This window comes from Anomaloglossus baeobatrachus, chromosome 10 (assembly GCF_048569485.1).
Source record: "Anomaloglossus baeobatrachus isolate aAnoBae1 chromosome 10, aAnoBae1.hap1, whole genome shotgun sequence".
NCBI lineage: Eukaryota > Metazoa > Chordata > Amphibia > Anura > Aromobatidae > Anomaloglossus > Anomaloglossus baeobatrachus.
Genome location: NC_134362.1, coordinates 48,985,700 through 49,012,155, shown reverse-complemented (window position 1 = coordinate 49,012,155; position 26,456 = coordinate 48,985,700). Strand labels below are relative to the sequence as shown.

Here is a 26,456-nt window from a genome sequence, read left to right as displayed (position 1 = left end):
AACAGCTCCGAAATAAATGTGGTGGGAGGGGAAGATAATAGATGGAGCGTGTTCTCTCATAATATAGGGCCGCTGCGGCCTGCGCTCTGATTATTGCTGCGTGTTCACGTGTCTGTAAGCTATGAATAAAGTTATTTAAATTGGGTGTCACGTGATCAGCTACCGGCAGAGAGTGGTGCGGGCGGGCGCAGCATGGGAGCAGTATGGCTGAGCAGGTAGAGTGACCCGACCGCACAGCACAGCAGAACGCACGGCGCTTGTTATAGCTCAACCAATCACAGCGCAGCTTTCATGTCATACTGTGCGCTTGAGAAATGAAAGCTGCTCTGTGATTGGTTGCTATGGGCAACAACAAGATTTTTCTTGTTTTGATTTTCATTTTTTTTTAGCCTTGTGATTGCACAGAGCCTTTTTTCCCCCTCACAGAAGGAACCTACTTTATTTTTTCCCTTCAGGTTTTTTAAAAACCTGAAGCAGGAAAAAGCGCTTACAGTGCAAATGAATGAGTCAGATGTTGTTTTTTTTTTTGGGAAGGGTTGTGAACCCACTCCAAAAACTACTCCAAAAAATTGTGTGCACACTCTCTTGGGGTATGTTCACACAGTATGTTTTTTGGGCCACAAACTTTTTAGTGGAACCCGACTTAGGATATGCTCCATCTTTAGGGTATGTGCGCACGTTGCTTTTTACCTGCTTTTTACCTGCTTTTTTGCTGCTTTTTCTTCTGCGCTGTTTAATGCCAAAATGGATGTGTTCTTCTATTCAAGCAGAGTCTATGGGAATTTGGGTTTCTTGTTCACACTATGTTGTTCAAAATGCTGCCTTTTTGAGGCAGAACTTTGGTCAAAAACTCAGCTTTTCAAAGAAGCAACATGTCAATTGTTTTTGCCATTTGGGTTTTGCACTGCAAAGCTGAGTTTTTGACCAAAGTTCTGCCACAAAAAGGCAGCATTTTGAACAACATAGTGTGAACAAGAAACCCAAATTCCCATAGACTTTGCTTGAATAGAAGAACACATCCATTTTGGCATTAAACAGCGCAGAAGAAAAAGCAGCAAAAAAGCAGGAAAAAAGCAGGTAAAAAGCAACGTGCGCACATACCCTTAGGGGAGTTATTTCACATTTTAGTTTTATACATTTTTCCAAGCAGAGTTTTTCAGAAGGAACAATGGTCAATTTTTTATTTTTTTTTCCTCCCCTTAAGCTTATTTTTTAGCGTTTTTTGATTGTTGTTTCCTGAACTTTTTCATTCACATTTTTGTGCCGTCTCTTCTTAGGCTATGTACACACACAAGCAAATAATGTGCAGTAGTAACAATAATAATATTTATTAATATAGCGCTATTAATTCCACAGCGGTTAACATACATCAGCAACACTGTCCCCATTGGGGCTCACAATCTAGGTTCCCTATGAGTATGTTTTTGGAGTGTGGGAGGAAACTGGAGAACCCGGAGGAAACCCATGCAAACACGGGGAGAACATACAAACTCCTTGCAGATGTTGTCCTTGGTGGGATTTGAACCCAGGACCCCAGCGCTGCAAGACTGCAGTGCTAACCACTGAGCCACCACAAGACTGCAGTGCTAACCACTGAGCCACCACAAGACTGCAGTGCTAACCACTGAGCCACCACAAGATTGCAGTGCTAACCACTGAGCCATCGTGCCGCCAGTATTCGGGCGGTTTCTGCCTCAGAAACCACCTGAAAGAGACACCATGTGCACAGCCAACGACTGCTACAAAAACTCAGCAGAAAGATAACTGGCCCAGGTCATCAAGATTGGGGTTGTTCACGCTGGCCTTGATGAAGCGGCGTGGTGGAACCAGAAGCTCCCGATTCATGAAGAGGTGCATGAATCTGGAGCGTCTGACAAGTGGCTTGTGCCCAACACCAGAAATCTCACTCCAGCCAGACACTAGACTCAAATTTCTGGCACAGGAGACTCCACACCTCTTCATTAATTAGATTAAAGTGAACCTGTTGGGTCCAATATGCATCCAGAACCACAAGCAGTTCTGGGTGTATATTGCTAATCCCTGCCTAACCGTCCCTGTATACACTAGCATAGATAAAGGGATCTTTAGAAAAAGTATTTCTAAAGATCCCATATCATATGCTAATGAGCGCAGGGACTAGTCGCAACAGTGTTAATACTCTTGGTTAGTTGGCCCCCTTAGTACGCCCACAGGGAAGGGCTTACATGCTAACATGCTAATGAATTCGCAGCTTCAGAGGATGGTTGTGTTCACCGCTCTGCTACCAACGTGTCCTACTCCTGGATTTTGACGATCTCTTTCGGTCATGCATACTATGAAACTTCGTGTACATATCTTGACTTAAAACTCATGCAGTGCGCATGCTCGAAAGTCCGGGATCATGCGCACTGAGCCAAAATCCAGGAGTAGGACGCAATGGCAGCAGACAGGTGAGCACAACCATCCTCTGACACTGCGCATTCATTAGCATGTTAGCACGTCCACAGGGACATGCTTACTTGCTAAGGGGGCCAACTAGCCAAGGGAACTAACTCCCTTGCAACTAGTCCTTGCACTCATTAACCTATCATATACGATCTTTAGAAATACTTTTTCTAAAGATCTCTTGATCTATGCTATTGTATACAGGGACAGTTAGGCTATGTGCGCACAGTGCGTTTTTCGTGGCGTTTTTGCGCGTTTTTCGGGTGCGTTTTTGGCCTCAAAACTGCATGACTTTGCTTCCCCAGCAAAGTCTGAGTTTTCATTTTTGCTGTCCGCACACAACTGTTTTTTTTTTAAGCTGCGTTTTTGAGCTTAAAAAAAAATGGACATGTCAATTCTTTCCTGCGTTTTTCTGCGTTTTCCCCCCATGCAATGCATTGGAAAATCGCAGAAAACCGCAGAGATCAAAAACGCAGCAAAACGCACCAAATCGTGGTAAAAACGCATGCGTTTTTTGCCGCGTTTTTTGACGCGGGTGCGTTTTTAGTGGCCAAAAACGCAGCGTCAAAAAAACGCAGTGTGTGAACTTAGCCTTAGGCAGGGATTAGCAATATACACCCAGAACTGCTCGTGGATCTGGGTGCATATTGCACCTGACAGGTTCACTTTAACTGTGGCATCACAACCTTTTGTGGCTGCTGTTTCGGTGGAGCTAAGAGAAACTGTTGTGAAGACGCCAAAAGTCAAAATTTTAGAGGATTTGGCTTTAAATTTTATTACTTTTCAAAGCTTTTAACAAAAAGGAGACAGTTGTACTCTGTAACGCTAAGATATGCGTAAATGAATATAGAAATATAGACCTGCATTACAGCTATGGAAAACATGCAAAAATTTAGATACTTAGCCAGTTTTTTGTGAGCCCAACAGCAAGGCGACCTCTTTTTGTTGGATCCCTACCAAACTAATTCCTCTTTGGGTTAAACCTTCAATATTCATTGTTCCACATATCTTAGCACTACAGAGTGCAACGGTCTCTTTTTTTTTTTCTTCTTACTGTTTCATGTTCAGTTTGCACCTATTCACATTAAAAAGGTAGGAGGTGCCATCAGTCTTTTTCTTAGATTACAGGGTCATGCCTTCTGATTGAGCACTTTTGCTCTTCAGGCTTAGGTGATTTTTAATTCTCCATTTGCAGGTTCCTGTCCGCCCATAAATTGTAGGGGTGTTTTTCAACCCAAAGAGAGGCATTAGTTTGATGGGGACCCAACAATAAGAGGTCATCTTACCGTTGGCTGTGCGGCTCACATAAAACTGGCCATTTTTGTGTGCTAAGTATCTCATTTTTTTACATGTTTTTCATAGCAGTAATGCATGTCTATATTCCCATATTCATTGTTCCACGTCTCTTAGCACTACAGTGTGTGAGAGACACACATGTATACCCTGGCTCATTTTTTTTTTTTTTTTTTTTTTTTTTATTTTATTTATTTTTTTAAACCAGATACACCCCATGGTTACCTGTGTCCCGTAATGAAGGGTCCCAGAAAAAGATTTTGCAGCGAGTACAAAAAAATCCTCTCTTCATACAGTTTTCATCTTGTTTTCTTTCTAGGATGGATCTGTTGAACATCGTCTCTCTCAAGCAGGTTTATACAAGTCTCAGGGCAACACGTGCTACTCTGAACACCGTATACGAGAGGCTGTGAGTCTGTATCACCGGGCCCTCCTCCAACTCCGTAGCTTGGACCCTAGTTTACTTAACCCATTAGCTGGATTGGGCCCTTCAACTGTGGAACTCACGTCTCAGCAACTGGAAACACTCAAAAATCTTCAAGCAGACTGTTATAATAATTTAGCAGGTAATATATACCGCTAAATGGGGGGAACCTGGCAATGCCTAAAAAAAAAATATGCAAAATCACACATTATATTATATATTATATCTGGTACTCTTAAATATCCAACTTCCAAGCAGAGTAAAAGACACTTCCATGTCGCCCCCCCCCCCCCCCCCTTTTTTTTTTTCTAGCATTTTTTGGACATCTTTTTAGGCTATGTCCGCACTAGAAAAGTGATTTTTCTCAAGAAAATTTCTTGAGAAACTTCTGGGAGTTGAAGATTACCGCACCTGCAGTAAAAAAACCGCACCTAAACCGTGGGAAAAACGCATGCGTTTTTCCCGCGATTTTGCCGCGGTTTTTCCGCAGGTTGGTCCCTGCGGTTTTTTTATGCTGAACTGCAATAAATATAGATAATAGATAGATAATCGATAGACAGATAATGGATAGAGGGAAAGATGGATAGATGAATAGATAGATAGATGAGAGACCTATATAATGTCCCACCCCCCTGCATATTCTAAGCTGGCACCCTTTAGTGACTTTCATGTGGCACTAAAGGGTGCCTAACCTTGTATTTAGCCAAAAAATAAATAATTTAAAAAAAAAAAATGACATGAGGTCCCCCCCCATCGTTTGTAGCCAGCTAGGGTAAAGCAGACGGCTGCAGCCTGCAGACCACAGCTGGCAACTTCACCTTGGCTGGTAATCCAAAACAGAGGGCACCCCACGCTGTTCTTTTACATTAAATAAATAATTTAAAACAAAAAACATGGGGTCCCCCCCAAATTGGATTACCAGCCAAGGTAAAGCGGACAGCTGGAGTCTGATATTTCTTTATCGTTCCTTTGGGAGACCCAGACCTTGGGTGTTTAGCTTCTGCCTCCGGAGGACACACAAAGTACTACACCTAAAAGTGTAGCTCCTCCCTCTGAGCTTATACACCCCCTGGTGAGCCAGTCACAGCCAGTTTATTGCTTTGTGTTCAGGAGGATATACATCCACACATGCATTCTCATATGATTTTTCCTTTTTCGTAAATTTTTTGGAAAAAGATTGAAGAAAAGCGGGTCCACGTCTGGACCCCCGGCATATCCCTTCTCGCCCCACTGTGTCGGTGGTGTTGTAAGGTTGATTTCCAAGGCTGGAGCCTTACATGCCGTGCTCCTTCACCATCCCTCCTGGGCTCTGGATTGAAGTGGGAGCCAGCACGGTCTCCATGCCTGGAAAGAGACCGGTCTCCATCCACAGCTCCTTGAGGACCCTGCTGGACCGGAGCACTCATCCCCGGGGACCTGGCCCTGCGTCTCAGCAGCTAAGTACCTTGAGACGTTCATATGTCGGGGGTCCATGTCCTTTATTGTATGGGGAGAGTGTGTTTGCTGTGTTTTTTTTGGCATTTCCGGCGGGTCCTCTGGCTTTTCGCCTGAGAACCGCGCCGATGGTGCCTGCGCGTCGGCCTCGCTGCTCAAATTTAGGCCCCGGCGAAGGCCTAGTTTCTGTTACCTGCCCTCGCATGTCACTCATGCAGAGGGACAGGCATGGCTCCTCCCGGCGACTGTCCTGCACAGGGGAGGGACACTCCCCACTGCTTGTGCGCGACTCCCAACCCCCCTCCCCCTGCAGGCCTCTACGGCCCTCCAGATTCCGAGGGACGCCCCCGTCCACCCCCTCTCTTCGCTCCGGCGGCCATTTTCTTGGGCAGGGTTCACTCTGCTCTGGGCCATCCTGCACTCTGCATCCCTGCTGAGGTGCTGTGCATTGGGGGTCTGGGCTTCGGGATCTGGAGGGCACGCGACACCGCTTCCAGCGGTCTGGTATGCCACAGCCGGTCTCCGGTTGTGGACCTCTGCTATATTCTCCCTGGGGTTCATTCTCTTTGTAGAAGCTGTTTCCCCCACTCAAGCAACATGTCTCACACGAGGAGCAAGGCTCCAAAGCTTTATGCTGCATGCGCTGCATGTAAGCTCCTGCTGCCTGAAGCGAGCACCTATCCACATTGTGATGTCTGCTCTAACTTGGAGGTGCCACGGCCTGGAGTCTCACCCCCAGTGGTCTCTCAGGCTGCTCCTGCACCTGTGGCTGAACCCCCGGCCTGGGTAGAGTCCTTCTCTAGGTCTATCTCCCAGTCATTTGCTGAGTCCATGGGACTTCTGTCCAGGACTTTGAATATGCATCAGCCCCCTTCACAGGGTGCTTCTAATGCTCTTGCTAAGGGTCCTTTAGGATCCCTATCCTCTGACCTCCGTCCACTGGAGCTCACAGAGGATTCATCATCAGGGCACAGGCCCCGTCCTCCTAAGAGGCTCCGCAGGGTTCCCTCTCCCCCCTCATCTCGCGGCTCTGATTCAAGGGCTGAGGACTCGCAGGATGAGGAGGATGCCTTTACAGGGGGCTCGGAGGCTAACTCCATGTGCCCCATTGATCCTTCCGAGGGTGACTCGGACCTTAGTGACTTGATTGCTTCCATTAATCAGAGGAGCAACCCTCTCTGGCAGAAAAGCTCCAGTTTTACCTCGCCTAAGAGAGTGAAGAGTGTGTTCTTTAACCACTCCAGTTTTCAGGCAGCTGTGACCAAACCCAGGGCCTGTCCTGACAAACGCTTCCCAAAGCGTGGTTCTGATGACAGTTTTCCCTTTCCACCTGAGGTGGTCAAGGAGTGGGCTCACTCTCCAAAGGTAGACCCTCCGGTGTCTAGGCTCTCAGCCCGGACCGTTGTGTCGTTGGCTGATGGCACTTCCCTTAAGGATGCCACTGACCGTCAGATTGACCTTCTGGCCAAATCCGTGTATGTAGCGGTGGGGGCCGCGTTTTCCCCAACTTTTGCAGCAGTGTGGGCCCTCAAAGCCATCTCTGTTTCTCTGGAGGAGATGCATTCCCTCACCAGGGAATCTATGCCCGAGATGGTTGCCTTAAGCTTAAGTTTTTTTTTTTTTTTTCTTCCTATGCCATGTCTGCCATGCTAGAGGCTTCTCACCGCACTGCGGTGGCTTCGGCTAATTCCCTCGTTATCCGCAGGATCTTGTGGCTTCGAGAGTGGAAGGCAGATGCTTCTTCAAAGAAGTACCTTGCTGGGCTCCCTTTTGCTGGTTCCCGGCTGTTCGGTGAACAGCTGGATGAAATTATTAAAGAGGCTACTGGCGGGAAGAGTACTTCCATGCCACATACCAAGACCAGGAAACCTGCCCAGGGTAGGATTCAGTCGCGGTTTCGCTCCTTTCGTTCCTCCAACTGGTCGTCCTCTAAGCCCTCCGCCTCGTCCGCTAACTCAGCCAAGGACCAGAAATCCCACTGGCGCTCCAGAGCGCGTCCGCAGAAGACCGCAGGAGGTCCTGCCATTAAGGCAGCCTCCTCATGACTCTCTGCCCGCTCCAGCCACATCCTTAGTCGGTGGCAGGCTCTCCCACTTTGGCGACGCTTGGTTTCAACAAGTCTCCAATCAGTGGGTGAGAGATATCATCTCTCACGGCTACAGGATAGAATTCTCTTCCAGCCTGCCAAACAGATTTTTTTCTCTCAACTCCCCCCTGCTCCAGGGCCGCCGCCTTCTCGCAGGCCGTGGTAGCCTTGCAGGCCAACGGCGCAATTGTACCAGTTCCCGCCCGGGAACGGTTCAGAGGTTTTTACTCAAACCTCTTCCTAGTTCCCAAGAAGAACGGTACCTTCCGGCCCATCCTGGATCTCAAGCTTCTCAACAAGCATGTTCAGGTGCGGCATTTTCGCATGGAGTCCCTGCGATCAGTCATTGCCTCAATGACCCAAGGGGATTTCCTGGCGTCCATCGACATCAGAGATGCCTATCTGCATGTGCCAATTGCAGTTTCACACCAGCGTTGGCTACGCTTTGCAATAGGAAACGATCACTTCCAATTCATGGCTCTCCCCTTCGGGTTAGCCACGGCCCCTCGGGTATTCACCAAGGTCATGGCAGCAGTGATTGCGGTCCTGCACCTCCATGGGTTGGCAGTGCTCCCTTACCTGGACGACCTTCTAGTCAAGGCTCCATCCAGCGCAGACTGTCAGCGGAGTGTCTCGCTCACTCTCAGCACTCTAGCCCAATTCGGGTGGCTTGTCATTCTTCCCAAATCCACTTTGACTCCGACCCAGAGTCTCATGTACCTAGGGATGCAGTTTGAGACTCTGCCGGCACTTGTGAAGTTGCCCTTAGTCAAACAGCTGTCACTCCAGTTGGCGGTGCGCTCTCTCCTGAGGCCCCGCCGTTATTCCCTCAGGCGTCTGATGCAGGTGCTGGGTCAAATGGTGGCGTCCATGGAGGCTGTTCCCTTTGCCCAGTTCCATCTGCGCCCCCTGCAGCTGGACATTCTCCGCTGTTGGGACAAGCGGCCTTCCTCCTTACAGAGGTTAGTGGCTCTGTCGCCACGGACCAAGAGCTCTCTTCAGTGGTGGCTTCGGCCCCTCTCCCTGTCCCAAGGGCGCTCCTTCCTGGCCCCGTCCTGGGTGATTCTCACCACGGATGCCAGTCTATCCGGCTGGGGAGCGGTATGTCTCCACCACAGAGCGCAGGGCACTTGGACTCCGTCCGAGTCAGCCTTTTCAATCAAGGTGCTGGAAATCAGAGCCGTACTTCTAGCTCTCCTAGCATTTCACCATCTGCTGGCGGGCAGGCACATTCGAGTCCAGTCAGACAACGCGACATCGGTTGCCTACATCAACCATCAAGGCGGGACACGCAGCCGCCTGGCAATGATGGAGGTACACCGCATTCTTCAATGGGCGGAGGACTCCAGGTCCACCATATCCGCAGTCCACATCGCAGGCGTGGACAACTGGGAGGCAGATTATCTCAGCCGTCAAAGCGTGGACGGTGGCGAGTGGTCCCTGCACCCGGCAGTATTTCAGTCGATCTGCCGCAAATGGGGCACTCCGGACGTGGACCTAATGGCATCCCGTCACAACAACAAAGTTTCCTGTTTACGTGGCTCGCTCCCACGATCCTCAGGCCTTCGACGCGGACGCTCTGGTTCAGGACTGGTCCCAGTTTCGTCTGTCCTACGTGTTTCCCCCTCTAGCTCTCTTGCCCAGAGTCCTGCGCAAGATCAGAAGGGAGGGTCGTCGACTCATCCTCATTGCACTGGACTGGCCCAGGCGAGCTTGGTATCCGGACCTGCTCCAACTGTCCGTAGAGATGCCGTGGCCTCTCCCGGACCGTCCAGACCTACTCTCGCAAGGTCCGTTCTTCCGCCCGAATTCTGCGGCCCTCAAATTGACGGCGTGGCTCTTGAGTCCTGGATTTTGACGGCTTCTGGTATTCCCCCTGAAGTCATCTCCACTATGACTCGGGCCCGTAAGTCTTCGTCCGCTAAGATCTATCACAGGACTTGGAAAATTTTCCTGTCCTGGTGTCGCTCTACCGGCCATCCCCCTTGGCCATTCTCCTTGCCGACTCTTCTGTCTTTTCTACAGTCCGGTCTGCAGCTAAGACTGTCCCTCAACTCTCTCAAGGGAGAAGTCTCAGCTCTGTCAGTTCTGTTCCAGCGGCGTCTTTCTCGGCTGGCTCAGGTCCGCACCTTCATGCAGGGCGCGTCTCACATCATTCCGCCTTACCGGCGGCCCTTGGACCCCTGGGACCTTAACTTGGTTCTCACGGTCTTGCAGAAACCCCCCTTTGAGCCTCTTAGGGAGGTTTCTTTGTATCGTCTTTCACAGAAAGTGGCCTTTCTGGTGGCCATAACTTCTCTCAGGAGAGTCTCTGATTTGGCTGCGCTCTCCTCGGAGTCACACTTTTTTTTTTTTTTTCTTTTTTTTTGTCTTTCAGCAAGACAAGGTGGTTCTCCGTCCGACTCCGGACTTTCTTCCTAAGATGGTCTCTCCCTTCCACCTTAACCAGGACATTACCTTACCTTCCTTCTGTCCGGCCCCTATTCATCGCTTTGAAAAAGCTCTACATGCTCTAGATCTGGTGCGTGCTCTCCGGATCTATGTGTCTCGCACCGCTGCGCTTAGGCGGTGCACGTCTCTTTTTGTGCTAACCACAGGTCGGCGCAAGGGCCTCCCTGCTTCTAAGCCGACCTTAGCCCGTTGGATTAGGTCGACCATTTCGGACGCTTATCAGAGTACTCAGGTGCCTCCCCCGCCGGGGATCAAAGCACACTCGACCAGAGCTGTCGGTGCCTCTTGGGCTTTTAGGCACCAGGCTACGGCTCAACAAGTCTGTCAGGCTGCCACTTGGGCTAGCCTGCATACCTTCTCGAAGCACTACCAAGTGCATGCTCATGCTTCGGCAGATGCGAGCTTGGGCAGACGCATCCTTCAGGCGGCGGTCGCCCATTTGTGAAGTTAGGTTCTGCCTACTTCTTAGTTTTTTCTGTTTATTTCCCACCCAGGGACTGCTTTGGAACGTCCCATGGTCTGGGTCTCCCAAAGGAACGATAAAGAAAAAGAGAATTTTGTTTACTTACCGTAAATTCTTTTTCTTATAGTTCCGTCTTGGGAGACCCAGCACCCTCCCTGTTGCCTGTTGGCAATTTCCTTGTTCCGCGTGTTATCACCGGGTGTTGTCGTGGACAGAGTCTCCGGTTGTTCCGGCTCTTGCTCTGTTCTACTTGTGGGTGGCTATTCTCCTTCAGCTTTTGCACTAAACTGGCTGTGACTGGCTCACCAGGGGGTGTATAAGCTCAGAGGGAGGAGCTACACTTTTAGGTGTAGTACTTTGTGTGTCCTCCGGAGGCAAAAGCTAAACACCCAAGGTCTGGGTCTCCCAAGACGGAACTATAAGAAAAAGAATTTACGGTAAGTAAACAAAATTCTCTTTTCTCAGACTAAGGCAAAGGACCTGTGGAAAAGAAAGCGCATAGGGTCTTACCCTGATAACCAAGGGGTAAAGAAGAGTAATCCTACTCACCAATCAGGGTTGTGAAAGGCACAACTCCTGTAGCAGCATGTATGTGGATCACGGCAGCAGTACCCCAAACGGCAGATAACAGAGAGAGGTAGTGGAACGGGGCTTTCAAAAACCGCGCCAAGGATCCCAGATGTAATCTTGAATCAATGTATTTTTATTTTGGCATAGGTCTACGCGTTTCAGGAGGCTCAGCTCCCTTCCTCAGGACCAGCAAGCACAAGATACATCAAATCTCTGATTTGATGTATCTTGTGCTTGCTGGTCCTGAGGAAGGGAGCTGAGCCTCCTGAAACGCGTAGACCTATGCCAAAATAAAAATACATTGATTCAAGATTACATCTGGGATCCTTGGCGCGGTTTTTGAAAGCCCCGTTCCACTACCTCTCTCTCTTTTCTCAGACTAGGGAGGTCCACTGTTATTGGACACTCCCCAGCCTAAAAATAGCAGGCTGCAGCCGCCCCAGAAGTGGCGCATCCATTAGACGTGACAATCCTGGCGCTTCGCCCCAACTCATCCCGTTGCCCTGGTGCGGTGGCAAACTGGGTAATATATGGGTTTGATGCCAGATGTGTAATGTCACCTGGCATCAAGCCCTGGGGTTAGTGATGTCCCGCGTCTATCAGATACCCGACATCACCAACCCAGTCAGTAAGAAATAAAAAAATAGACAACAAAAAAGTTTTATTTGAAAAAACACTCCCCACATTCCCTCTTTCACCAATTTATTGAAAAGAACAATCAAATCCGGGTCCGGCGTAATCCAATAGGGGGGGGGGCACGACGATCCATACCATAGTTACTGTCCCAGTCAATGAAGAACAGAAGGTTCCCCATTGGCTGGGAGAGTAATGCAGTGACCTGAGCTAACATCAATAGGTCAGCCCAGGTCACTGCAGGCGATGTTGAGCGCTGCCATCAGGAGGATAGATGAGATCATTACCTGCTGTGATGATCTCCTGCAGTCCTGCCATCAGCGCTGTCACTGCCTTCTATGCCCGCCGCGTTATCAGCAGTATCGTGAGAGCACGTGACGTCACCGCCAGTGACAGTCTCGGGCCGCAGGCATAGTTGGCAGTGACGTCAGGAGGCAGGAGATCGTCACAGCAGGTAATGATCTCATCTCACCTCCTGACAGCAGCGCCCGTCATCCCCGCGGCTGCCAGCACTGCAGGGTGACAAGCTGCTGATACTGCGGGCACACACTGACACTGCAGTGCAGGCAGCGGCGGGGCTGGAGCGGGACACAGACTGCACGGGCACCTGGAGGTCGCACGGAAGCGCTTCTGTGCGGCGTCCAGGGAGTGTGACGTGTGTGTTTACTCTGCTCCGCTTCCTCTTCCTGTCATAATGACATCACTTCCTGCAAAACCGCAGGCAGCGATGAGCATTACCGCAGGTAAATCGCGGCTATACCGGGGGTATACCGCACATCATTTGCTACCTGCGGTATACCCCCGGAATTTCGCAATTACATTACAGTGAATGGAGTGAAATACCGGGGGTATTCCGCAGGTACCTGCGGAAAAGAAGTGACATGCACATTTTCTCAAGAAATTTTCTCAAGAACATCTTCAGAAAGTATTTTCTTGAGAAAAAAACGCAGCATGCGCACATCTCTTTTTATTTATTTTTTTTTTTTTCCCCATAGGTTTTGCTGGGAAATGTCTGCAGAAAGATTTCAAACATTTCTCAAATTTCCGCATCAAAACCGCGGGTAAATCCGCGGGTAAAAACGCCTAGTGCGCACAGGGCCTTACTGCCACTTACCAGATGAGGGTTGTTTGTTGTTTGGTTGTTTTTTGTTTGTTTGGTTTTTTTTTTTGAGGGGGGGTGTTATCCATTAAACAATGAAGAAAACATCATTGAGCGGCTTCCTAGTGTTAAAGGCCTGAAAAAACGGTTGGGTTACTTTCTTTAAACACTTGACATATTTGAAGGGAATCTGTCACTAGGTTTTTGCCGCCTAATCTGAGAGCAGTAGGGGCAGAGCCCCTGATTCCAGCGATGTCACTCTGACGATAATCTCCTGCTAATTATTCACTGATTAATCAACAGGAGATTATCATTACAGGACTACTTGGCGTGCTGCAGGTCGTCCAGCATATTCATGAGCTCTGTATAAGGCTGGATTCACATGATGGTATGGCATCGGATACAATATGCTAATGACCCTTGGCTCCTGTTGTGCTGTCAGCGTGAGCCAAGTGTCATGCAATTGTGATTCGATCATGCGATCGGATCACAGCTGCAGAGTTGAGGGAGGGGTTAATTCCACATCTCCTCCATTGTCAGCTGATTCGATTATCGCACTGCACTTGAATATCATCCAAGTGCAATCCAATGTTTCACTCGCACCCGTAGACTTGTATGGGTGTGAGTGACACTGCTCTCGCTGACAATTGCAGCATGCTGCAAATTTTCGCTCATCCAGAATCTGAATGAGAAAAAAGCTGATCTGCTCTCCCTCATTGAATAACATTGGTCGGAGTGCAATGCCAGATTTTTTTTCGCATTGCACTCTCCCAAGTCATACACCTGTGTGAGCGTACCCTAAGGCTATGTGCGCACGTTGCGTAAATACATGCAGTTACGCTGCGCTTTGTAGCGCAGTGTAACTTCATGCGTCCTGCGTCCCCTGCACAGTCTATGGAGATTATGCAGGGGCTGTGCGCACGTGGCGTTTTAGAGCGCAGCGCTTCGGCTTCTGCCGAAGCGCTGCGTTCTAAGAAGTGACATGTCACTTCTTCCGTGCGCTTTGCCGGCAGCTCCTGCTCTGTCTATGGGAGGAGCTGCAGGCAGAGCGCATGGAATCTGCTTTTTTTTTTTCACTACGGACATTTCTGCAGCGATTTAAAGCGCACATGTGCTCTTCAGATCGCTGCAGAAATTTCTGCAGTGACTGTACGCAACGTGCGCACATAGCCTTACTGCTAGATCTGCAGCAGAGAAAACATTGATTTCTTTTTCGCTCCTAATTGGGAGACCCAGACAGTGGGTGTATAGCTACTGCCCTCTGGAGGCCGCACAAAGAACTACACTTAAAAGTGTAAGGCCCCTCCCCTTCTGGCTATACACCCTCCCGTAGGAGTACAGATTCCTCAGTTTTAGCTTTGTGCGCAAGGAGGTCAGACACGCACGCATAGCTCCATTGTTTTTAGTCAGCAGCAGCTGCTGACTATGTCGGATGGAAGAAAAGAGGGCCCATAAACAGGGCTCCCAGCATGCTCCCTTCTCACCCCACTGTATGTCGGAGGTGTTTGTAAGGTTGAGGTACCCATTGCGGGTACGGCGGCAGGAGCCCACATGCTGATTCCTTCCCCATCCCTTTTTACAGGGCCCTGGGTGAAGTGGGATTTACTGGTCTCCAGGCACTGAGACCGGGCTCCATCTACAGCCCCTGGAGAAGATGCTGGATGGAGCGGAGTACATCAGGGACATGGCCCTGCATCCTCAAGGTACTCTGTGTCCCCGTGCAGGCGCTCACACCGCAGCATGCTGGGTGTTGTAGTGCGCCGGGGGACATCAGCGCTACGGCGCTTGTGCCATGGCCTCATTCAGCTTAGCTGAAGCAGGCACACTTCCAGGAATCGGTCGCGCCGGCCGCTGGGACTGCGGCGCGGCTGGCACTTGTGGTGCGCCGGGGACTTCAGCGCGGCCCGCGCTTTTACGGCGGCCGCGCTGATAACTCGAGTCCCCGGTTTTTGCGGCCTGATTCCGTTCGTTCCCGCCCCCGGACCTGCCAGTCAGGAGAGGGGCGGGACGCTGGCCACATCTAGAAATCGGTCATGCCGGCCGCTGGGACTGCGGCGCGGCTGGCACTTGTGGTGCGCCGGGGACTTCAGCGCGGCCCGCGCTTTTACGGCGGCCGCGCTGATAACTCGAGTCCCCGGCTTTTGCGGCCTGCTCCCGTTCGTTCCCGCCCCCAGACCTGCCAGTCAGGAGAGGGGCGGGACGCTGGCCAGTGCATCAGCGCTGAGGGCTGGAGTCGTTTTTACATACTCCAGCCCTCACAATCGGCACAGAGGGGACACTGTTTCCCGCACTTTTGTTTGGGAACTCCCACGGACCGCCCCTCTCCACAGACGCCGGCAGCCATTCCTGCTGACACGCTGAGCTGCAGAGGGGAGCCGGGGAGACCCAGACAAGAAATTCTTCGCCTCTTACCCGCTATTCAGCGGGCGGTAAGCAGCCCTCAGGGCTCACCCCCTCTTGTGCCAGTAGTATTCTTAGTATTTTGTTGCTACAAATACTTGGTATTACATAGCGCTGGTCGCCCTTTGGCTATAGACTCTCTCACATTCAGAGAGCCAGCAGCATGTCGTCCGCAAAACGCAAGGGTGCCAAAGCACAGACATTATATGCTTCCTGCACCGCATGTGGGACTTTTCTACCGGCAGGCTCCACGGACCCCCATTGTGTGCAGTGCTCGGCCCCTGCGGCGCTTGCACAGCCGGGGCCTCTGCTGGACGTGACCCAGGGTGTACCACCTGTGAATGCTGTCCAGGTGACAGGCACTGAGTTTGCAGCTTTTGCTGACAGAATGTCTCTCACTATGTCACAAATTCTTGACACATTGCGAGCTAGGCCTGTACTTCAGGCCACGGACACTGTGCAATCATTGCCCCCTGGTCCCCCTCAGCTCCAAGCTCCGGGACGGGCATATACACCTCAGGGTGAAGACTCTGACTCGGACGATGGCCCCGGGCAGCCTAAGCGGGCTCGCTATGACGGGCCTTCACATTCATCTCAATGGTCAGGATCCCAGCGAGATGAATCTATGGGTGATGAGGCGGACGTAACTGATCAGGATTCTGATCCTGGAACCGCTCTCAATCTAGATACACCAGATGGTGACGCCATAGTTAATGATCTTATATTTAACATCAATAAGATGTTAAATATTTCCCCACCAGCTCCTCTTGTGGAGGAGTCAGCTTCGCAGCACGAGAGAATCCATTTCAGATACCCTAAGCGTACTTTAAGCACTTTTCTGGACCACGCTGACTTTAGAGACGCAATCCAGAAACCCCACGCTTATCCTGAAAGGCGTTTTCCTAAACGGCTTAAAGATACACGCTATCCTTTTCCCCCTGAGGTGGTCAAGGGTTGGACCCAGTGTCCAAAAGTGGATCCTCCAATTTCCAGGCTTGCAGCTAGATCCTTGGTTGCAGTTGAAGATGGAGCGGCACTTAAAGATGCCACTGACAGGCAGATGGAGCTCTGGCTGAAATCCATCTATGAAGCGATTGGAGCGTCATTAGCGCCTTCTTTTGCAGCCGTATGGGCACTCCAAGCTATCTCAGCCGGGCTTGCGCGAGTTGACTCCGTCACACGTGCATTTGCCCCGCAGGTAGCACCATTGACCTCGCAAATGGCGGCATTCGCGTCGTACGCGATTAATGCTGTTCTTGACGCTACAAGCCGCACGGCAGTGGCGTCAGCCAACTCCGTTGTTTTGCGTAGGGCCCTGTGGTTGAGACATTGGAAAGCAGATTCTCATTCCAAGAAGTGCTTAACCAATTTGCCTTTTTCTCGTGACCGATTGTTTGGAGAGCGTTTGGATGAAATCATCAAACACTCCAAGGGTAAGGACTCATCCTTACCGCAACACAGACAAAACAGACCCCAACAGAGGAAGGGTCAGTCTGGTTATCGGTCCTTTCGAGGACCGGGCAGGTCCCAATTCGCATCGTCAAAAAAGACTCAAAAAGACCAGAGACGCTCAGATTCTTGGAGGTCTCGGTCACGCCCAAAAAGGGCAGCCGGAGGAACCGTTGCCAAAACGGCGTCCTCCTGACTTGAGGTCTCCGATTCCCACACCCGCGGTCGGTGGGAGGCTTTCCCACTTTGGCGACATCTGGCTGTCACACGTCAAAGACCGTTGGGTGAGGGATATTCTGTCTCACGGGTACAGGATAGAGTTCAGTTCTCGTCCGCCAACTCGTTTCTTCAGAACTTCTCCCCCACCAGACCGAGCCGATGCTCTGTTGCAGGCGGTGGCCGCTCTAAAAGCGGAAGGAGTGGTGACCTCCGTCCCTCTTCAGGAACAAGGTCACGGTTTTTACTCCAATCTGTTTGTGGTCCCAAAAAAGGACGGATCGTATCGGCCCGTCCTGGATCTAAAGTTGCTCAACAGACACGTAAAAGTCAGGAGGTTCCGGATGGAATCCCTACGCTCCGTCATAGCCTCAATGTCTCAAGGAGATTTTCTAGCATCAATAGATATCAAAGATGCGTATCTCCACGTGCCGATCGCACCAGAGCATCAGCGTTTCCTACGCTTCGTCATACACGACGAACACCTGCAGTTCGTAGCGTTACCTTTCGGTCTGGCAACAGCCCCCCGGGTCTTCACCAAGGTCATGGCAGCAGTAGTAGCTGTACTGCACTCGCAGGGTCACTCGGTCATCCCGTATCTAGACGACCTGCTTATAAAGGCACCCTCTCAAGAGGCATGCCAACACAGTCTGAAAGTGGCACTAGACACTCTCCAGAGTTTCGGGTGGATTATCAACTTTCCAAAGTCTCATCTAACCCCGACCCAATCTCTGACTTATCTTGGCATGGAGTTTCATACTCTCTCAGCGATAGTGAAGCTTCCACTGGACAAGCAGTGCTCGCTGCGGACTGGAGTGCAATCTCTCCTTCAGAGCCAGTCGCACTCACTGAGGCGCCTCATGCATTTCCTAGGAAAGATGGTAGCAGCAATGGAGGCAGTCCCGTTCGCGCAGTTTCATCTGCGCCCTCTACAATGGGACATTCTACGCCAATGGGACGGGAAATCGACGTCCCTCGACAGGACTGTCTCCCTCTCTCAGACTGCCAAGGACTCTCTGCGTTGGTGGCTTCTCCCCACCTCATTGTCACAGGGAAAGTCGTTCCTTCCCCCGTCCTGGGCAGTGGTCACGACGGATGCGAGCCTATCAGGGTGGGGAGCGGTGTATCTCCACCACAGGGCTCAGGGGATGTGGACTCTGGAAGAGTCCACCCTGCAGATCAATGTTCTGGAAATCAGGGCAATCTATCTTGCCCTGCGAGCCTTCCAACAATGGCTGGAAGGCAAACAGATTCGGATTCAGTCGGACAATTCCACGGCGGTGGCGTACATCAACCACCAAGGGGGAACACGCAGTCGCCAAGCCTTTCAAGAAGTCCAACGGATTTTGACGTGGGTGGAAAACAGAGCGTCCACCATATCCGCAGTTCACATACCAGGCGTGGAAAACTGGGAAGCAGACTTTCTCAGTCGCCAGGGCATGGACGCAGGAGAATGGTCCCTTCACCCGGACGTGTTTCAGCAGATCTGTTGCCGCTGGGGGACGCCGGACGTCGATCTGATGGCGTCACGACACAACAACAAGGTCCCAGTTTTCATGGCACGGTCTCACGATCACCGAGCACTGGCGGCAGACGCCTTGGTTCAGGATTGGTCGCAATTCCGACTCCCCTATGTGTTCCCACCTCTAGCATTGTTACCCAGAGTTCTCCGGAAAATCAGGTCCGACTGCCATCGAGCCATACTCGTCGCTCCAGATTGGCCAAGAAGGTCGTGGTACCCGGATCTGTGGCATCTCACGGTAGGCCAACCGTGGACACTACCAGACCGTCCAGATTTGCTGTCTCAAGGGCCGTTTTTCCATCTGAATTCTGCGGCCCTGAACCTGACTGTGTGGCCATTGAGTCCTGGATCCTAGCGGCCTCAGGTTTATCTCATGAAGTTGTTGCCACAATGAGACAGGCTAGAAAACCTTCCTCAGCTAAGATCTATCACAGAACGTGGAAGATATTCTTAGCGTGGTGCGTGGCTCAAGGGTTTTCTCCCTGGCCATTTGCATTGCCAACTTTTCTTTCCTTCCTGCAGTCTGGGTTGGAAAAAGGCTTGTCGCTTAGCTCTCTTAAGGGTCAAGTCTCCGCGCTATCCGTATTCTTTCAGAAGCGCTTGGCACAGCTTTCTAAAGTACGCACTTTTCTCCAAGGAGTTTGTCATATCGTTCCTCCTTACAGACGGCCATTGGAACCCTGGGATCTGAACAAGGTTCTCATTGCTCTCCAGAAGCCGCCTTTCGAGCCTTTGAAAGAGGTTCCCCTTTCTCGGCTTTCACAAAAGGTAGTTTTTCTTGTGGCGGTCACGTCTCTTCGAAGAGTGTCCGAGCTAGCGGCGTTATCTTGCAAATCTCCCTTCCTGGTGTTTCACCAAGACAAGGTAGTACTGCGTCCAATTCCAGAGTTTTCTCCCAAGGTGGTTTCTTCCTTTCATCTCAATCAGGATATCACTTTACCATCTTTGTGTCCGCATCCAGTTCACCAATTTGAAAAGGGTTTACATCTGTTGGACCTGGTGAGAGCACTCAGGATTTACATTTCTCGCACGGCGTCTCTACGCCGTTCTGATGCGCTCTTTGTCCTAGTCGCTGGTCAGCATAAGGGATCGCAAGCTTCCAAATCCACCCTGGCGCGGTGGATCAAGGAACCAATTCTTCACACATACCGTTCTGCTGGGCTTCCGATTCCATCTGGACTGAAGGCCCATTCTACCAGAGCCGTGGGTGCGTCCTGGGCATTGCGGCATCAGGCTACGGCTCAGCAAGTGTGCCAGGCGGCTACCTGGTCGAGTCTGCACACGTTTACCAAACACTATCAAGTGCATACCTACGCTTCGGCAGATGCCAGCCTAGGTAGACAGGTCCTTCAGGCGGCGGTGGCCCACCTGTAGGAAGAGGCTGTCTGACAGCCCGTTCATGTGGTATCTTTTTACCCACCCAGGGACTGCTTTTGGACGTCCCACTGTCTGGGTCTCCCAATTAGGAGCGAAAAAGAAGAAGGGAATTTTGTTTACTTACCGTAAATTCCTTTTCTTCTAGCTCCAATTGGGAGACCCAGCACCCGCCCTATTTGTTCTTAGGGTTTCGTTTTTCGGGTGCACATGTTGTTCATGTTGTTTCTTAAGTTCTCCGATCATGTTATCGGATTGAATTTGTTTTTGAAACTGTTATTGGCTTTCCTCCTTCTTGCTTTGGTACTAAAACTGAGGAATCTGTACTCCTACGGGAGGGTGTATAGCCAGAAGGGGAGGGGCCTTACACTTTTAAGTGTAGTTCTTTGTGCGGCCTCCAGAGGGCAGTAGCTATACACCCACTGTCTGGGTCTCCCAATTGGAGCTAGAAGAAAAGGAATTTACGGTAAGTAAACAAAATTCCCTTCTTTATCAAAATGACAGCAAACAGCTCAGTAAGTGACACATCGCTGGAATCAGGGTCTCTGTCTCTAAATTATGCTTTTCTCAGATGGGGGAACAAAAACCTGGAGACAGATTTAACTTTTAAAAGACGTTCAAAAGCCTGAATGTTTGACCAGGGAGACATTTTTCCATACAATTTAATAGGAATGTTCTTTTAATCATTTTGTTAATCTTTTTCTTACACTCATTGAGCAGACTGACTCAAGAAATGGTGGAAAAAGACGCATTGCGACCCTTTTTAACCATTTAAGTTTTTTTGTTTTTTTTTAGCATGTCTCCTGCAAAATGATCCTCCAAAATATGAACGGGTATATGAATGTAGTCTACAGACACTAAAAATACAGCCAGATAATGTAAAGGCATTATACCGCGCTGGTGTCTCCAGCTATCACCTGCAAGACTATGCAACCGCTCACAGTTACTTAAGAAAAGCTGCCGCACAACAACCCAAAGGTAGGATCTGCAGCATATCTATAGATTGGATATCTTCTATTTCTGCCTCGATTCTTTATATTGGGCCACATTCACACGTTCAGTATTTGGTGAGGGGTTTACTTTAGTATTTGTAGCTAAAACCAGGAGTGGGACCATCGGAGGAAAAGTATAATGGGAACACAGGCACCGATTCTGCATTTTTCACCCACTCCTGCTTTTGACTTACAAATACTGATTTAAAAATCCCAATGTGAAAACGTGGCCTTAAAGAATTCTTCCCTTCTTAGCAAGTTATCACCTTTTCCTCAGGACAGGTAATAACTTGTTGATTGCCCGGACCCCCATAGATTTCAAGAGAGGCTCATTGAAGTTGCTCCTTTTTGAATGATGATGCCAAAAAAGTAATCCTAGCAATCAGCCACAGGTCCACAAAACATAAATGTACTTTCACATGGTGCAGTTGTTATGGACAAGATTATGAACTCGTTAGGCCACTTTACACACAGAGATAAATCTGCGGCAGATCTGTGGTTGCAGTGAAATTGTGGACAATCAGTGCCAGGTTTGTGGCTGTGTACAAATGGAACAATATGTCCATGATTTCACTGCAACCACAGATCTGCCAAAGATTTATCTCTGTGTGTAAAGTGGCCTTTAGGCTATGTGCCCACGCTGCAGAAAATGTGCGGATTTTGCCGCTGATTTCTCGCGGAAAAGCCGCGGATTTTCCAGAAATCTGCAGCACAGCTACTCCCCAGCCATTTCTATGGCATTTGGGAAATGCTGTGCCCATGCTGCAGATTTTTCCGCAGCGGAAATCGTGCGGATTTTCGTGCGGAAAAATCTGCAGCATGTCAATTATTTGTTGCGGATTTTCGTGCGGATTTTGCCTATTCAATTGAATTAAAAAAAAAAAAAAAAATCGCAAAATCCGCGTCATATCCGCACAAAATCCGCACCTATGAAAAGGTGCGGATTCCGGGGGAAAGCTGCGGATTTTGATGCCGAAAAATCCACAGATAGAGTCCCGTGGGCACATAGCCTTAGGCTATGTGCCCACGCTGCGGAAAATGCGCAGATTTTGCCACGGATTTCTCGCGGAAAAGCCGCGGATTTCCCGAAAATCTGCAGCACTGCTACTCCCCAGCCATTTCTATGACATTTTGGAAATGCTGTGTCCACGCTGCAAATTTTTCCGCAGTGGAAATCGTGCGGATTTTCGTCCGGAAAAATCTGCAACTTGTCAATTATTGTTGCGGATTTTCATCCGGATTTTGGCTTAAATTGGAAAAAAAAAAAAAAAAAATCCGCGGTAAATCCGCACCTTTGAAAAGGTGCGGATTTTGCAGGAAAGCTGCGGATTTTGATGCAGAAAAAGCCGCAACTACATTCTCCCGTGGACACATAGCCTTATGAGTATTAAGAGTTATATGAAGATCTCCAAAAACCAGAATTTAAGATAAGTGCTTGAACTGTGTACCACACGTATATTTGCATTCAGACATCATAAGTCTCATCAGACAGACTGGACTTTCATGTGACAAGTGAATCATGCTGACATACTTTAATGTAAATGAGGAAATACATTATACATTACAGTATATTGTATATCCCAGAATAAGCTCTTATCATAGTTTACCCACTAGGAGACGTGTCACGTATTATTGGCTCCTAGCCAACTTTATTCCTTTTAAATGTATGAACTTCCGTAATAAAGCCAGTCATATTTTCTATGCAGATCTGTGTCATTTGTCTGGTCTGTATGGAAGAATAGTATGCATGCTACTAACAAATGACTCAGGATTTGGATGCAGACGGGGTTAAGGTAAATGCAGAATTAGATTGCATCACTGTAAATTTATGGCCTGCCTTAACAAATGGCGTCCAAGCGTACCTTAGGATTGAACTTCTGGATGACGGACGGCCATGCTGACACCTTTATTAGAAAAGGCAACTACACGAGAGGGGAGAATGCGCATCTCCAGCAAGTGAGAAAATTTGTCTTATCTCACCTCGCAGACCTTATGCGTGTACTTGCATTTCGAAAGGGGGGGGTTGGGCTGTCCCAGTCTACACCTAATGATGACCGCCATCTCGCATGAGATAAGCCGTCCTAAGAGAACCCACCTGGTCATTTTACCTTAAGCTGTCTTCATAATGTTAAATGTAGTGTGTTTTGGGTTTTTTGTCTGTCCTGAGGAAAAAGCAGAAGTTCCAAGTTTCGTTTTCCTTGAGTTAACGTTAGAGGAAAATGAGGAAGTTGTGATATACGGTGACTTCTGGTATGTTCCAGGTTATATGTGTAATGGCAGGCGAGTTCAGACACCTGCACGTTATATACTGTCTTTATTGTTATGTCAATCAATGTTTTGGTTCTTTTCTCTGGTCTGTATGGAAGAATAGTATGCATGCTACTAACAAATGACTCATGATTTGGATGTAGACAGGGTTAAGGTAGATGCAGAATTAAATTGCATCACTGTAAATTTATGGCCTCTTAACACCGTCAGATTGACAACCCTAGCTCATCCTCACGCTGGTATGTTTTTTTAGTATCATTTAGGTTTTTCTTTCCCCTTTTTAGATCCGTTTTTTATGTTATTTTTTTAAAAAAAAATTCTCTGCAGTTTAACATTTTCTTTTTGTGTCAACATATCCATATGAGGGCTTGTTTCTTTACAGGATGAGTTGTCGTTTTGATTCACACAAATCGCTTTACTGTACAGTATATATAGTGTACTGGAGGAACAAAAACAAAGTGGGGTGAAATATTGGAAAAAAAATAAAAATGCAAGGTTTTTTGTTTTTTTTTGTTTGTTTTTTTTTTTAAATTTATAAAAGCACCACTCCAGCATACAATAAATTATAAAAAAAAAAAAAATATATTATTTTTTTTTTAATTTCAGTGCTGGAGTGGTGATTAATAGGCAAGTCCCCTGCCCACGGTCTTATAATTGCCTTCCGCCCTCTTCATCTTTTTCTAGCGCTGCTCCCAGTTGGTCTGGTCTGTGTGACCTGCCAGTGTTTTATGAAGCTGGAGATCACAACTCAATACAAGTCTGAGAGCCTTGTTCTGACTTGCATTGAGAGCTTGTGACGTAACTTCTGACTTCGGAAATTTAGAAGTTATGGGCACAAGATGGCGCCGTGGGATAGAATCTGTGCCAAAAAAGGATGAAAACACCAGAGGGCGAATATAAGAACTGGAGCGGAGGCTTACATTTAAAACCACCACCCAAGCGCTGGAGTGGTGGTTTAACTGTGCAGTAAAAATGACCTGCCAAAATGATTCTCTAGGACACACTCACACACACACACTCACACACACACTCACACACACACACACACACACACACACACACATACACTATTGTAAACAAATGCGGGTTTGTTTTTTTTTGTTCCCTTTTTTTTATTTTATAATTAAACATCTTGATAGAAAAACACAACCAATTCAGGGGCATTCTTGATATGAGGGCCTTTTACCATGTATGTAAATTTTATATTTTCATAGACCAGGATTTTACAAATACAGAATGCTAAATGCGTTTGGTTTTTTTGTTTTTTTTTTTTCTCCTTTTTTCTTTCTCGTTTTTTTTTTTGTTTTTTTTTTGTGTTTTTTTTTTTTTTCTTTCTCTTTCACCTTTTTTTTTTTCTTTCTCCTTTTTCTTTCTCTTTTCTCCTCTTTCTCCTTCTCTCTCTGGGCCTTCAATAGGCCCTTTCATGCCTTTGTAACCCATGGGCACACTGCAATCCAATTGCCATGAATGTGGCGCGCGCACACACAACAGAACTGTTTCATTGCAGCTGTCAGAAATTGACAGTGAAATCTAAATGGTTAAACAGCAGCGATCAGAGCTCACTTTTCTTGCTATTAGACCGGCTTCATACTTGCGATTAACTCGCATGAGTGCAATGCGAGAAAATCTCGCATTGCACTCGGACACATGTTCATCAATGAGGCAGCTCCCATCTGCTATTTTTTTTTTTTTTTCTTTCTCAGTCCAAATCGGACTGAGAAGAAAATAGCAGCGTGCTGCGTTTTGGTGAGTTTCTCGCACGAGTCTCTTCAAGGCAAGTCTATGGGTGCGTGAAAAAAAAAAAGGATGGCACACACACCATCCTAGTGACATGGGCTTTTCTCAATACATTTCACGCATGTAGCAGAGAACAATGTAAATGCTCCTGTACATAACAGTACATGAGTAGCAGCTGCTGAGGGTAAAAACTGATTGCACACTGACAGCACACTGATGAAATGTGAACAGAAATCATCCGACTTTCTGGCATGAGAATCTTACACTTGCAAGTATGATTCTAGCCTTAGAGGCACATTCTGCTGTGTAACACAGACTGCACCAATTATATTTGGAGCCCGCTCCATTTTTGAGCCTGCACCATACACCCACACCTGATGTAGGACGTGCATGTATATCCTACGTTGGGAAGAGGTTAAGGGTGCGGACTTGCATTGTGGCCTTCTGTGCGGCCAATGTCCACATGAATTGTGAGCCTTACCCAAAGGGTTTGTTCATACTGGTGTACAAAAAAAAAATCTCTCATTTTCATCCACGAGTGAAATCCGAATAGTATCCCATATGTAATGCGAGAGCAATCAGAGTTTTACACAAAATACATTTATAGCTCTGTGGAATAAAATCAATAGATTAATATTGTTAATGTACTGAAACATTTATTCAGTACTAGCTCCATTGATCTAGCAAACTTAAGTAATATATTTTTATTATTTACAATTTTTATTTTTTGTTTTATTTCTTTAGATACAAACATCAGACGTTATATAGAACTGGTCGACGCCGCCATCACCGCTTCCCGGGAAAAGGAGAAACAGCGATATCAGGGCATGTTTGATTAGTGTTTTGTAAATTTGATCCATGTGGCTTATCTTTATAAGGAAAAATTAAATATAAAAAGATTGTTTACTACATCAGTTTTTGTTTTGTTTTTTTTTTTTCCCCCATTCCTACACAATGGCTCTTTATGTAACATGGATATTTTCACCTTCAGACCCTACAAACAGATAAACAATGTTCAGCGTGGAGACTAGACGATGAGCCGGCGTGGCACAAAGCCAAATCTTATGGATTGTTTTATTTGTGCATTACATCAAATTAGAAAGCAGATATTTATTTTTTATTAATAATAATAATAATAATAATAATAATAATAATAATATTTTGCAGAGGTTATTAGGGACGCATGGCAAGTGTTCAATGCAGAATCCAGCTAGGTAATAGCACAGCACCCCAATACACAGTATTTATACAACCCCATTTCTTTGTCGCTCCATTGGGAGACCCAGACAATTGGGTGTATAGCTTCTGCCTCCGGAGGCCACACAAAGTATTACACTTTAAAAAGTGTAACCCCTCCCCTCTGCCTATACACCCCCCCGTGGATCACGGGCTCCTCAGTTTTTATGCTTTGTGTTGAAGGAGGCACACATGCACGCAAGCTCCACAATTTAGTCAGCAGCAGCTGCTGATTTTATCGGATGGAAGAAAAGAGGGCCCATAACAGGGCCCCCGGCATGCTCCCTTCTCACCCCACTCTGGTCGGCGGTGCTGTTAAGGTTGAGGTACCCATTGCGGGTACACAGGCAGGAGCCACATGCCGTTTTCCTTCCCCATCCCTTAG

The 26,456-nt window shown here is 48.2% G+C and overlaps 1 protein-coding gene across 1 annotated transcript; it reads left to right on the top strand.

The window, feature by feature from the left end:
- Positions 1-128: 128 nt before the first annotated feature.
- On the top strand, positions 129-25,744 carry TTC9C (tetratricopeptide repeat domain 9C). The gene is made up of 4 exons (XM_075326606.1): positions 129-215; positions 4,037-4,283; positions 20,634-20,816; positions 25,580-25,744. The coding sequence occupies exons 1-4, from the start codon at positions 204-206 to the stop codon at positions 25,672-25,674; spliced, it is 537 nt and encodes a 178-aa protein (XP_075182721.1). The 5' UTR covers positions 129-203; the 3' UTR covers positions 25,675-25,744.
- The last annotated feature ends 712 nt before the right edge of the window (positions 25,745-26,456 follow it).

Coding starts and splice junctions, on each gene's coding strand:
- TTC9C (XM_075326606.1), top strand. Junction 4,284..20,633: donor CTGTTATAATAATTTAGCAG/GTAATATATACC, acceptor GTTTTTTTTTAG/CATGTCTCCTGCAAAATGAT. Junction 20,817..25,579: donor TGCCGCACAACAACCCAAAG/GTAGGATCTGCA, acceptor TTATTTCTTTAG/ATACAAACATCAGACGTTAT.